General features: G+C 39.2%; 1 protein-coding gene across 3 annotated transcripts; it reads right to left on the bottom strand.

The window, feature by feature from the left end:
• Positions 1-1,451: 1,451 nt before the first annotated feature.
• LOC135583082 (pentatricopeptide repeat-containing protein At5g13270, chloroplastic-like) lies at positions 1,452-9,996 on the bottom strand. Of its 3 annotated transcripts, none has more exons than XM_065096194.1 (4): positions 9,811-9,996; positions 8,668-9,180; positions 7,171-7,286; positions 1,452-4,010 (listed from the first exon to the last, which is right to left on the bottom strand). In XM_065096194.1, the coding sequence occupies exons 2-4, from the start codon at positions 9,116-9,118 to the stop codon at positions 1,554-1,556; spliced, it is 3,024 nt and encodes a 1,007-aa protein (XP_064952266.1). In that variant the 5' UTR covers positions 9,119-9,180; positions 9,811-9,996; the 3' UTR covers positions 1,452-1,553. The 3 variants fall into 3 exon arrangements, with proteins under 3 accessions (XP_064952266.1, XP_064952265.1, XP_064952267.1); XM_065096193.1 differs by having other exon boundaries at positions 8,668-9,269; XM_065096195.1 differs by lacking the exon at positions 9,811-9,996 and adding an exon at positions 6,787-6,900 and having other exon boundaries at positions 8,668-8,690.
• Positions 9,997-14,050: the final 4,054 nt, after the last annotated feature.

A 14,050-nucleotide genomic window follows, 5' to 3' on the forward strand; every position in this document is an offset into this window, starting at 1 on the left:
TAAAAAAAAGTTTAAGAATTCTCATAGCAAATGTTAGGAAAGCTCCCTCCCTGTATAAATCATTCTTTTGGATATTCATGAAATTCCTCTAAGATATATTCCTGATCTAAATTAATATTGAAAAATAATTAGTCAGAAAATTGAATTACATATCACTTTCAAAAATGAACCTGGAAAGAGATATGGTTGATGATGTCAACAGCAGTCATGATCAGCCCAGGGTCTTCTGTACTGTGACCAAACAGATCGGCACTTGGAATGGATTTTGAGCCCTACATAAGAAAAAAAAGCCCATCTTATTGCAAACAATGTAGTTATTGATGGCAGTATAATGATATCATTTAATACCTGATTGAAAATATGAGACAGATCTTTTCAAATCATGGCTGCAGAATACCTTGTTCTCTTCTGTAATCTCCTTGAGCAATTCGACAAGTTCTCTGATCTCCCATGGAAGCTGTCAATGACAAGTCTTACTTAAACATGGGACATCATAACAAATTCATGGAAAATAAAACCTAACCTAAACATGGTGAAGCCTAAAATGAAACCCACCTTCTTCAATCGAGTCAATTGCTTTATTAGGGTGGTAGGAGTCATTGAAGAAAGAGGATCAGTAATAACTAATAAGGGGGATAAAGAATATTATTCTGGTATATAATCTAGGGAAACTTCTTTATTGCAGGTGACTGACACATGACAGGCTATTGCAAATCCTTGTGAACACACAAATGCAATGAACCCTTAAAAATACTTAGTTATTTCACTAATTGGATCCAGAATTAATAAAAGAAACAAAATACTTACAATAAAGCTAGTTTAACTGTTTAGGATATTTCAACTAAGCAAAAGAGAAAGACATGCTTTAAGCATTCATTATGTGGAAAAGACTTTGCAATTAGGTAAAGAACAAAGAATATCCACCAGTTCAATTAAATTAACTATTAAAGATATTTTCAAGAAGTATATTTCATCACGACAATGATGACTGTAAAGATAGTGTCAGCGGTGTCCTTCGTTGTGGTTGAAAATGATGGTAGCTGTTATTGCATTGTGAACAGCAATTTAGTTGTGATAATGACAAACCAAACAATAACTAGGAATATGGCTACTTTGATGACAGTGGTGGAATTGGTACATTCATTGGTAATAATGATGAATCCAGGAAAGAAAGAACATCAGTTATTTGAAGCCTTTCCGGCCTGACCACTGGAAGAGGACCGATGGGAAAATATCTAGAACCAAATTCAACTTTCCAAGGATATGACTTCACTGGCAAAGATTAGAAGTCTAATCTCACGACACCAAGAACTGAAACCAGTTATAACTAGCTGAAGAATTTCAAGGACAAAACTGATGTGAAGTTACCTCGAGGCGTCCCCATTTTGATCAAAACACCTTCCAGTATTTTCATCTCCTATACTGATAATTTTTCTGTTGATGTTTGCATATGGACAAAAATTGAAGATTTGATTCAGTTGGTATAGTGCTTCAGTCAAACAAAAGACATTTTCTGACCTCAATGAGCTTAGTAATTTACACCTACACTGTGGTCACCAAAAGTCATTACAAGAACACCTTCCATTTTTAAAATGATGGAATCGACTTGAGTCCCTTACAATTATCTCACGCCCAGTTACTTTGGACACCATCTTTGTAAAAGAATGACACTCGTTACAAACACGAAGATTTTTGAAGACCAAAATTGGGCAACATGTTGGTACCGATATAAGCCCAAAGGCAATTGCTAGCCTCTCACTGTGGTCAAGAAGCTGCTCCATACGCTCTTTGTGCAAGACATTCGAGTTTCTGTCTGTTGTGACATTGGATTCAGATACCATTATTTGTCTGTCCAATTCATCTAACTTGCAGTATATTTGTTTGGTTAAAGGATGGTGTTTATCTCCCACAATGAATCTATGAACACTACCCTTAACTGTTATCCAACTGCAACTAACTTCCTTCTTAATACGTCTTCCATTCATCATCCTTCTAACTGAGGCCGCCTCCACCCACCTACCTGCTGCAGCATACATGTTAAATATGAGGATATAGGCAGCAGCATCATTGGGATCCATACTAAGAAGATTCTCCCCTGCAACCTTCCCAAGATCCACATTTTGATAAGTGGTGCATCCACTCAACAACATCTTCCAACTTAGAGCATCAGGTTGGAAGGAACCAGATCTGATTAATTCATACGCCCTTTCCAAATAGCCAGCACGACAGTAAACATCAATCATACAGTTAAAATGATCAGAAGTTGCTTCCACACCATAAACCCTATACATTGAATCTAAATATTCTCTCGCCAAAGAAACCAACCCAGTATGACTACATGCATTCAAAATACCAGTAAATGTGATGGAATTTGGCTTAACCTGACAACTGAGCATCTTATTGAAAAGATCCAGAGCTTCCAAAGCCTGACCATGATAAGAACATCCTGCAATAATAGCTGTCCATGCGACAGTATCAGGTTCAGCAATCAACTCAAAAGCCCTACGTGCATAATCCAAATTACCACATCTTGCATACATGGTAACCAAAGCACTATCACCAACAAGGTTGGAGACAAGCCCTCTCTTTATTGCATCAGCATGCAATTGACTACCAGAACTGGAATCAGTTAATGCAGAAGACGCTTGAAAAAGGCTAGAATATATGAATGAATTTCGTGTCATTTTTCTACTCCTCAAGTATCTGAACATCCGGAAGCACTCCTCATATCTACCCACTTGGGAATAACCAGCAATAATAGCACTCCATGAAACCTCATTAGGTTGACAGATCCTATCAAAGGCATTTTGAGCTTCAAATATATTCCCACACTTGACATAAAAGTTAACAATAGGTGTTCCTGCTGAGACATCAGAATCCATCCCCAATTTGATAATGCACCCATGAACTTGCCTCCCTGCCTCCCAATTCTCCATCTCAGAACATGCCTTGAGGACGATTGAGAACACAAACTGATCTAACTTTGTGCCTTCCCACATCATCCGCTTAAACAAGACCAACGCCTCATACTGCCTCCCAACCTGGGTATAACCAACCATCAGACTAGTCCAAGACACAGCATTCCTCTCCACCATGCGATCTAAAAGAAGAGCTGAGGTATCCAAGCACCCACATTTAGCATACATATTAACAAGCTCTGTATCAGAGAAGACATCAGATATGAACCCAATTCTTATCATGTACGAATGAATCTGTTTGCCAAGCTCGAACTCTAAGTCATTCGAGCATGTACGCAACAAGTTGGCAAAAACTGTCATATCCGGGTCAAGTCCTTCAATTTTCATTTTAGAGAAAAGTTGAATGGCTTCTTGAAGATACCCACTGCGAGCAAAACCACATATCATAATGCTCCAACTACTCAACATCCTACTAGACATTTCCTTGAAAACTTTACAAGCATCATCAAGACCTGAACAGTCAAAGTACATCTTAAGGAGGCAATCAGCAAGGGAAGCATCCAGGTTTCTATTTCTGATCCTCTTCAGCATGTGATGGTGGAAGAACCGTCCATCATCCAGGGATTTCCAGGTGCCGCAAGCTGTAAAGAGTGATTGGTAAACATGGGGCTTTATGCAGATGCCTGAGGAGTCCATGAAACCAAGGAACTCCCGTGCTTCATGAAATCTGCCCTGGTTGGTCAGGGAAAGAACGTGGAGGCTCTCAAGGAGGCCATTCTCCTGTTGGGCTTGGAAAGAGGGAGAAGGGGAGAGGGAGGAACGCAATGACACCCATGAAGGGATTTTGGTGAAGGAAGAAGGGATTTTGTGGGTTTGGATGTTGTGGCTTATGAAGTGGCCAGACTCTTTGTGCATGACATTCTCCACAGAAATTTCAGTCCAAGAAGATGCAGTTTGCTTCATGTCTGCTTCTGTCACGACTAGATCTGAAGAAACTGCCTTAATCTTTACTTGGTTTCTCTCTTTTTCCTTGTCAACTAGAGAAGTTATCTGAGCTTTTAGCTTTGTATCCTGGCTCCATAATTCACAAACCTGTAATAGAATAAGTTTGTAAGTCTTGCAGAAGTTATTTAGATATTAGCATATAACACATTGCACACTTGCACACACAAAAGTACTTGTTTACTTTTGCATACTGTCCAGATAAAGATCATTATTTGCAATGGACCAGAATGCTTGTTTATTTTATTTTGAGGAGTCTGTTCATAACAAGGTTTAAAATTGTAACACCTCTGATTTAGCTCACATTCGGTGATTTAAAAAGCGCTAGGCGCCAAGATCCAAAAACGACTGAGGCGCTCACCCGAGAGAAATGATGCCCTAAAATATAAAAATATATAATATAATTAATTAATATAATTATTTAAATTTTTAAATACAAATATGCTATTAAATTAATCTAATAAATACAAATACTATTACTAGTATACAATTAACAGTATACTGTTACAGTATACTATCGAAAAGTGTAAGGGAAGAGTTGGAAGACCGAGGGTGTTGACTGAGAAGAGCGAGAGACGCAGCTGCGAGCGACGACAATGGCAGCGATAGCAACAAGCAGCAGCAGCGACAGCGGGAGCGGCAAGTGACGACAGTGGCACTGGCAGCAACGATCAGCAGGAGCGGGAGCGGAAGTGGCGAGCGGAGACAGTGGCAACGGTAGCAGCGAGCAACGGCAGCAGCAGCGGGAGTGGAAGCGGCGAGCGGAGACAATGGCAATAGTAGCAGCGGTAGCGGCAAGCGGCAATAGTGGGAGCGGCAAGCAACGGCAGCAGCAGCGAGAGCGGCGAGCGGCGACAGCGAGCAGGGTTAGGGTTGGGGAAGTCACGCTGATATCGATGCTTTAGTTGGTTCGATTGAACCAACTAAAGCACCGAAGACCGAACCAGACCTCAAACGTTGGTTTGGTCACCTGGTTTAACCTAGGCGCTCACCCGAAGTGCCCTGCACCTGGGCTTGGGCGAGCGCCCAGGCGGCGCCTCTTTGAAGCGCGCCGCCTGGAAATGAAGCGAGATGCTCGGGTCTCGCCTTGCCTGAGCGCCTTTTTAAATCACTGCTCACATTGGAAGTGAACTAAAACTTTGATTAGCTTATTAGGATATGATAGGTGGCTTATAAGAGCCTGATAAGTGTACTACTATTGACTTCAGCTTAAACATTTTGAGCCAGTGGTTTTGATTCAACGAAGTTAATAGGTCAACTATCTCATCAGGGCAGGTCATAACAATTGATATCAAACTTAGTTTAGTATTGGGACATGGTGAGAAGTTCAAGTAGGAAAAGGCTACCCGTGAACGGGACCGGAAGATACGTCGGAACCACCATTGGGTAATGCCTCACATGCACCATGTTAGGATTTGATCTGGGTTATATTAGACCATGTCGAGGATGTTAAGCCCTTAAGTGGGGGAGATTATAACACTCCCGATTTAGTCTCACATCAAAAGTAGACTAAGACTTTGACTGGCATATATAGGTTTGATGGGTGTAGTACTGTTAACTTCAGCCTAAACATTTTGGGCCAGAAATTTAAGTTTAACAAAGTCAATAGGCCAGTTATTCCATCGAACTCAATCATGATAGAAACATCTAAACTCAGTTTGGTGCCCCTTGAATATGAATGGCCAAGTCAACTGAGTTAACTTGGACGAGTCAAGACTTGTGTTCAAAGAGCTCCAACAACAGAATAAAAGAAAAGAAAATTGTTGTATATCATGTATGTCATGTAATTGATTCTTTGCTATCAAACAACAACAACAAGCTTGTCATCCCAAATAATCCATCAGCTATCCATATTATATATTCTGAGAATAACAAAAACTGCACTTAAATCTAAAAGTTCAAACTCTGATGTGCCATACCAAGTACACCAAAATTCCCCATTATTAATAACAACGAAAAGATACAGTACCAGCAAGTTACTTTACATTAACCTGGATGCCCAACAGTTTAAATCATCCTTTAACCAAACAAAAGACGGTATGGGACTATGAAACATCAAACAAAAGGCAAAATAACAAAAGAATGAAACAAAAAAGACAAAGGCAAATATAAGATGAAGAAAAGAAGGAAAAAGGAAGGAGAACTATAAGATGCTGACACATCTCTTGCTCAAAAATGTTCCCTCGTGTCTCATTCCCCAAGTGCTCTTTTCTTTTATTTTTCTTTTTTAACTCTTGAAAAATAGAAAGCAATGATGTGTAGAGGCAAAAAGCCAGAACAGAACTTTCCATCTTGCTGTTCCTTTGATTCTTTTAATGTCAATTGCTGTATTCCTCATATTTGGTTGTGTCTCTGTAACTTATAAAAAAATCACAGCTATTGACTTGGTGAGCTTCAATAAAGCTTGGGCTGACTCAGCCGAGTTAACAAATGACACAGAAACAGACATGGTCAGGCTCTTTGCCAAAGAACCAGGGTCTTTTTTGACTTGGTTGTTTCTTTAAACCTGTGGCTCAGCCAAGTTCCAACATTGCTTACTAATCTAATGATAAAATCAAGTGATGGGTCAGAATTGGCTACAAGAAATAGCTCTAGTACAAACCAACACTATGCGAAGAAGCACAGCAAGGTTAATAAAGGTCTTCATATTTTTTTGTTCAAAAGAATCATACATGCTGAAATGATTCAACTAACCATATAAAATCTCAATCAACTTAACCCGTAGAATATAGAAAATGAATATTAATATATATGTAAGACAATCAGTTATTACTCTATTTCTAAATTAATCAATCTTTTGTAGCAAAAAATAATTAGTGATTAATCATGGACCAACAATTTGGAAATTCCAAATACTTCCACCAACCATTATATAACCTATTAACACAGTTTTGTTCAAATATAACCATCATAGATACTATCACAGGCACAGCAATGTAGATCAAGGTCCAAATCAAGGGGCTTTCCTTCTCTTGTATCCCTGCACAAGTTGAAAACTTTTGCCCATTAGGAAGTTCATATATATCTCTTTATAACTTAGTTCATCAGATACCTTTAGAAATCAATCAATAGACCCATTTCTGGTGTGCATCAAGATTAGAATGTACAAATGGAAGTTTCCAGATAAAGATCTAAAAGGTATGTATCATGTAAATCTTTTCATTTTGAGAGAAATACATTAAAAATCGCTACAAATTTATAGAGTTTGTTAGAAGCACATATGCAGATTTTCTTAAGATTTAAGGCTTGCCTGAGTATTTATGTTGCTTGGATCAACTCCATAATTCTCAAGCACATAAGTAGCTATGCCTTCAACCCGATGAAGTAACCCAATAAGCAAGTGCTCCAATCCTATATAGTTATGACCTGAAAATTCAACAAATTATAGTTCAACTCCCACCTCCATCCCACTAAAAAAAGTGCCAACAAACAAACGTTCATGTGGTTGTCCTTGTTGATTGTGTATGCATGTTGTCTTGTTATAGACATGTTGATGAAAATATTTGGAAACCAAATATCCAAAAAGCTAAGAGAGTTGCTACACATGCTGTCTGGACAAGCATAACAATAGATATTGCAATCATAGCTTGTAGTGTTGGTCAATTCCACTACACTCAATCTATATCAATATCGTCAAAGGCCGATCATATTTTAGCTAAGTCCTCGGCCTTATACCGACAAATTACTTTAAAATTACAAGAACTGATAAAGATCAATTAAAATTAGTCGATTTTGACCAATTCTAGTTGACTTGACAGACTCAAAAGAAGAGAAAAGGAAGGAGAGGCAGGAAGGAAAGGACAAGAGGAAAGTCTAGAGGGAGAAAAGTCAAAAAAGAAACTGAAACATAAGAGATGCTGCTACCATTATGTTTGTTAGTCATTTAAACTCTTGCATTTGCCATTTATCATCATTCACCATCCACTACCACATTAGATATAGAGGCAGGGGGAGACTAGAGGCAACTTTTAACCTCTTGTGGAAATAGGAATATCATCACAAAGCAGGGAGATGTCATCAGATTTGGAACTGATGTCAAATTTATGAGCACTCCTCACACTTTAATGGCTTTGTGTTTGGTAATATTTAACTTATTTTTTGTATTGAGAATAGATGAGAGATTCTCGTTAAAGGCGCTTATTCGGTAAATAAGATGCAGGATGCCTAAGTTATTCATCAGGAACATCAGATATAGACAATTAAAACCATATATAACATATGTGTAGAAAAAATAAATACATATGTGAAAATATTGAACATAACAATGCACACAACATATATTATTAGTGGCAGTTAAGGTACATCCAAATGCTAATAATAACAACTTTCAAGACATGTATGCTTAAGTTAACTCCAAAATCAATAATATCATATATAGAAATGTGGGTTCAAGGGGGCTATTCTTCCCCTTGACTGGTAGTGAGTGCAAGCGAGAATCACAATGATGCTAAATATATGTACACTCACTAACACAAAAACACAAGTGATAGACTGTATCAATAAGATAATTGCACCTCAAGAATTACAAGAAGTGAAAATTTAAGAAATGTGATAAAAACAAGAATCGAAGGTAAGAAAATAGGAAACCAGAAATTGCCATATGGGTCAACTAATAGCAAATGGAAGATCAGAAACTAGTACTAAATAATAGCACTTGAAATCAACAAATAAGATACAAAGAAGTTACAGTTGAAAAAGTCCGATCTACAATAAAAGCTCCATTCCTAGGAAGTTCAGTAGAAAATACCAAGTTGACGAGCTTCCTTCAATGAAAGTTCTAAGACATGCTTTGCTTGCGGTGAAAATGGCATATCGGCTACAAATTTCCTTCCCCCTCGAATAACCTTTTGAACATGTGCATCTTTAGGATTGTTTCTCACTGATTTTAAATCATTTACAGTGACATCAGTGCCTTCATCAATAAGAGCATCCAATATTTGTTCTGTCCCAACATATTTATGGCCTAGCCGTCTTGCTTCTTCTTGGGCAAGGATGATAACCTTGATTGCCTTCTCTGTGAAGAGGTCAAGCATGGCTGCAGTGGCTCCCTGCCTAGCTTTTCCCTGTTGGTTATAGACATACCCTGAGACCACACAATGAAGACCACACACAGATCTTGATAAAAATTTCAAATTATCTGTTATTTGCAAGCCCATAAAGCCTCTCAAACTTGGAAAATATGGTTGCAGATGGCACATCTTATTGCAAGGCCTTCTAGCCTTCCCAGATCGTTGAAGATGCCATTGGCTCCTACAAGCACCTACAACGGGAAGGGTGGTGGGCTGAACCGAAGCACTGGCCATTCTTTTAATGATCAGGAACAGCTATATTAATGAATACTCATGATACCTGCACGAAAGAGATCGTTAACCACATAGAAATCATCATGATAAAAGGGTTACAGTGCTTACAGACATAAGGCGGCAGACAGTTGTTTCATAAAAAGAAATCACTTGAATGTTTCAACATGTTTAAAATGGTAAATGCACAGAAGCTTCCTAAAACTCCAAAGAAATATCTCAAATCAAGAACATCAGGCCCTCAATTTTTCCCCTACGAAGTTTAAGGAGCTAGATGACACTCATGCATCAAAGCAAATACCATGGTCCTATGTCTGTTGTCCAATTGGTTGATAAATGCAATCAAAATACAGCAACTTAGCTCAGTCTCAGCAGATCAAACAAATGTTCCCAATCCTAACTGAGCAATTAATCTCTCCAAACCAAGATGAATTGCGTTCAAATCAATCAGAGAAACTGTCATGTAGAAAATTCATCAGAACAGTCAGTCACCAACTCGATTCTCACCAGCACTACATGCTTGCGAAGGAACGGAGCAACAGAGAACGAGCAAAATAATAGTGGAATTGGGCGAGCAGAGGAATAAGTACCTCCAATCTGGTGAAGTTGGATTTGAACTCGGACGGCAGGCCCCTGGGACTTGCAAACAAGAAGGCTAGGGCAGCGACAGATACTGCGTACGGCAGTTATGTGAAGGAAGAGGACGAGGGGGCGGCAGCGGCAGCGGCGTTGGCGTCGGAATGATCGAATGAAGGCAAGCCCTACTCGCCGTTGCATTTGACGGCATCACAGAGTAAAGCATATTGTTTAATTTAATTTTACATAAGACATTATCTTTTAAAAAAAATTTATTTTTTTAAGACAATTATCTAATTTCTAAAACTGATATCCCAAAATATTTCAAATAAGGAATATGAATTTTCTAATAATTTATATTTTTAAAGGATGTTATACAAATTAGAAATTTATTTAGAATTTTAAGTTATAATATTATAAATTGTTATTTAAAAATAAAATATAATTAGATAATAAAATATATGAAGGATTAATTGTGAGACACAAACTATTTTTTGTTGAGATCTAATAACTTGTATTTCTCCTTTAAAAAAGATAAAATATGGGCCTTATATACAAAAAGTGAGATAGGAGATGTGATTGATTAATAAGGCATATTTTGGACCAAAGATACGTGACATCCGATGCCACACACCATGTCAAAATCCGTACAAAGGCGTTGTTCGACCCGTGTACCACCACGCCAGCTCGAGAATCAGTAAGGGGAACACCCCCACATGCCAAGTCAGAATCCGTACCGAGACGCTGTTCGACATGTCCCGTCCCGGGAACCTAAGGCGGCACCGTCTGACGTTGCTCCACGCGTCCCGAGACGGTGGCCGATGTTAGGACATTTTTCTGAGCTTTTGAATAATGTTTATTGAGTCTGCTTAGTCCAGTTGTTTATTGAGTTGATTTTTCCTTTTATTTTTTATGCTTTCCTTTTATTTTCTACGTATTTATTAAGTCCGTTTAGTTTAGCTAAAGTCGGAACTCTATAAATAGGGATGTAACTGCTTCTTTTTTATCATCTATGAAAAATACTATTCTGTCTTTGGACAACCCTAGGAGGCCGATCCCCTCGAAGTGATCAAGGAGGGTCAATCCCCTCGAAGCGATCAAGGAGGGTCGATCCCCTCGAAGCAATCAAGGAGGCCGATCCCCTTGAAGCGATCATTATCATCCTCATTTCTCCCCTTTCTCTTCTTCTTTTTTTACGATAAGACTTTAGGGTCTTATCATTTGGTATCAGAGCGACGATAAGACCTTTTGGGTCTTATCATTTGGTATCAGAGCCTACGATAAGACTCTAGGGTCTTGTCATTTGGTATCAGAGCCTACGATAAGACCTTTAGGGTCTTATCATTTGGTATCAGAGCAGCGATCCTTGGCGTTCTCGTTGCAACGAAGCTATAAAAAAAAAAAAAAAAAAAAAACGAAGAAAGAAAGAAAGAGAGAAGAAGAAGCAGCAACCGCAGCCACGCACCCCTGCTTCCCCTACGTCCGGCCAGCCCACTCGCCGGTCGTCGTTGCTCTCCGGCCAACAGCTACATCCCTGTATCCTCGCAGCAACCCTTCATTCCCATAGTGTTGCCACCAATTGCATCACAACAGAAGCATCGAATAGGGCAGTGATTGATGCCCTTGACCAACACCAAAAATAGGAGTTGAGATTATAGATTTGTAGTATTACGAAATGGCCACCGATAACTTAGTGAAAGCACAAATGGAAGCATTAGAAATTAGAATTGAGAACCGGTTACAAGAAGTATTTAATGATTTCAAAAAAGATTTACTGGGGAGCCTTAGTAAATTTCAACAAGGTGTGAGCTCAAGTTTTACATTGCATAGATCTGGAAATACTAGAAAAGGGCCCCAAGATTATGACACAATCTACTCAAACATGAAGGTGGATAGACAGCTCTCAAAAATTTGTCAGACTTCTACTGTGTTGGAATATCAGAGTAGGTTTGAAAGATTATCAAATCAAGCTAGAGATTGGTCGGAACGATAACTTCTGGATACATTTATTGAAGGTCTTATTCCAGAGATTCGGTGTGAAGTTAAGGCTCGTCAACCCCGCACTATGATAGCTGCGATCTCATTCGCACATCTACATGAGAAAAAAATCAACATGGAAAATCATGGAAATAGAAGTGACAACAACCAGATGATTAGTAAGCCACTGGCCCCATCTATTCCCAACCAAAGCCTTGACACCCGAATACTAACCCAAGAAGAACTCAATGAAAGATTAGCAAAGAGTTTGTATTATGATGAAAAATGGAGTATGGAGCATCGATGTAAACAAGGGCAACTTATGATGATTGAACCAATTGGAGAGGAACCGAAAGCTAAGAATGTGGACTCCGATCATGAAGGTATAAATTCTAATGAAGAGGTTGGACCTACCATACATACAATGCATGCATTAGCCGACTACTCTAACCCGCAAACTATGGAAGTTGGCGAAACTCTAGAACATCAGCTTATTATAGTTTTGATTGATACTGGTAGCACTAACAATTCTATGGACAGTGAAACTGTTGATCGATTGGCCCATCACATTGAAGACTATGACAGATTCGAAGTAAAAGATCATTGATGGATGGATTTTCACTTATGATAGCAAAGGTTCAAAGATAAAATTGATTATACAGTGCCAAAAGTTTCATGCAACGATTACTACACTGAAAAATCGACCTATTGCTTACACTCTCAAAAAGTGGAGACCATACTTGATCAACGAGTTGTGATGCGTTGCAGATAGTCTATGGCTAAAGTGCTGAAAGAGAAGCTCCCTGAGATTGATGCTGCTCAGCCTTGAGGACAAGGCTGATTTGAAGATGCCAAGTCAGTAAGGGGAACACCCCCACATGCCAAGTCAGAATCCATACCGAGACACTGTTCGACATGTCCCGTCCCGGGAACCTGAGGCGGCACCGTCTGACGTTGCTCCACGCGTCCCGAGACGATGGTCGATGTTAGGACCTTTTTTTGAGCTTTTGAATAATGTTTATTGAGTCTCTTTAGTCCAGTTGTTTATTGAGTTGATTTTTCCTTTTATTTTTTATGCTTTCCTTTTATTTTCTACGTATTTATTAAGTCTGTTTAGTTTAGCTAAAGTCGGAACTCTATTTAATAGGGATGTAACTACTTCTTTTTTATCATCTATGAAAAATACTATTCTGTCTTTGGACAACCCTAGGAGGTTGATCCCCTCGAAGTGATCAAGGAGGATCGATCCCCTCGAAGTGATCAAGGAGGCCGATCCCCTCGAAGCGATCATTATCATCCCCATTTCTCCCCTTTCTCTTCTTCTTTTTTTACGATAAGACTTTAGGGTCTTATCATTTGGTATCAGAGCGACGATAAGACCTTTAGGGTCTTATCATTTGGTATCAGAGCGACGATAAGACCTTTAGGGTCTTATCAGCCGGTCAGAAGTGTCGTATTAACTCTCGAAGATCAAGGGTCACGCCGAACCCATGTGCAACCGACCCTCGTACAATAGTATAAAAGCTCATGGCTGGCATCCGGCCTGGGGAGAGGTTAAAAAAAAAAATAATTCAACCCATAACTGACTTGCTCGTCGGAGTGGCCAAAGTCGAGAATCACCCGACGAAGGTCATTTTTGTAGGAAAACAACCACCTACGACCCACGAGCGTCCCAACCTTGGAAGTCGCCAACCGATGTCCCCAAGGTGAGCCATCAATTGGTACCCAGACCGAGAGACACTGATCAAGACCCCATTGCGAGGGTTCGATCGATCTCAGCATCCAGCTCGGCAAACAAAAGACTCCCGACATCAACCCGTGGATTAGGCCGTGCTGACTCACCAACCACGACATGTTTGTTTACCAACGATCATCATGATATAGTATGCACCGAGGAGGATCTTGAGATCTTTTAGTAAAATGGACAAATGAGAGGAAATTAGTCTTTACATAAATGTCGGAAACGTTCAGGTTCTTCATCATATAGTGAACAGCATTAACTTCAATAAGGATGGAAAGTGTCCTAGCAAGACGGTTTCCCCAACTGCGACGGCAGATAGGTGCATGGACCGTGAAACAAATTCATAGCTACTGTAGGGTAAGAAGATATGACTGTGGGTGCTCGAATCTAATTAAAAAATTAAATTGAATCAAAATTAAATGGTATAAATTAATTTGGCCCGAATCGATCCATCATTAATTAATTTGATTTTGAAGACTATAAATTATTCTGACTCTACGGAGTATTCTTCTTTCGTCTATAAATCGGTTTGAATC

This window comes from Musa acuminata, chromosome BXJ2-2 (genome assembly GCF_036884655.1).
Source record: "Musa acuminata AAA Group cultivar baxijiao chromosome BXJ2-2, Cavendish_Baxijiao_AAA, whole genome shotgun sequence".
Lineage (NCBI taxonomy): Eukaryota > Viridiplantae > Streptophyta > Magnoliopsida > Zingiberales > Musaceae > Musa > Musa acuminata.

Excerpts from the sequence above, each read along its gene's own strand:
- LOC135583082 (XM_065096193.1), bottom strand. The coding sequence starts at position 9,223 with ATGGCCAGTGCTTCGGTTCAGCCCACCACCCTTCCCGTTGTAGGTGCT. Across the intron at positions 7,287-8,667 it reads GAAGGAAGCTCGTCAACTTG|GTCATAACTATATAGGATTG; the intron begins GTATTTTCTACT and ends TTGAATTTTCAG. Across the intron at positions 4,011-7,170 it reads CAAGCAACATAAATACTCAG|GTTTGTGAATTATGGAGCCA; the intron begins GCAAGCCTTAAA and ends ATTCTATTACAG.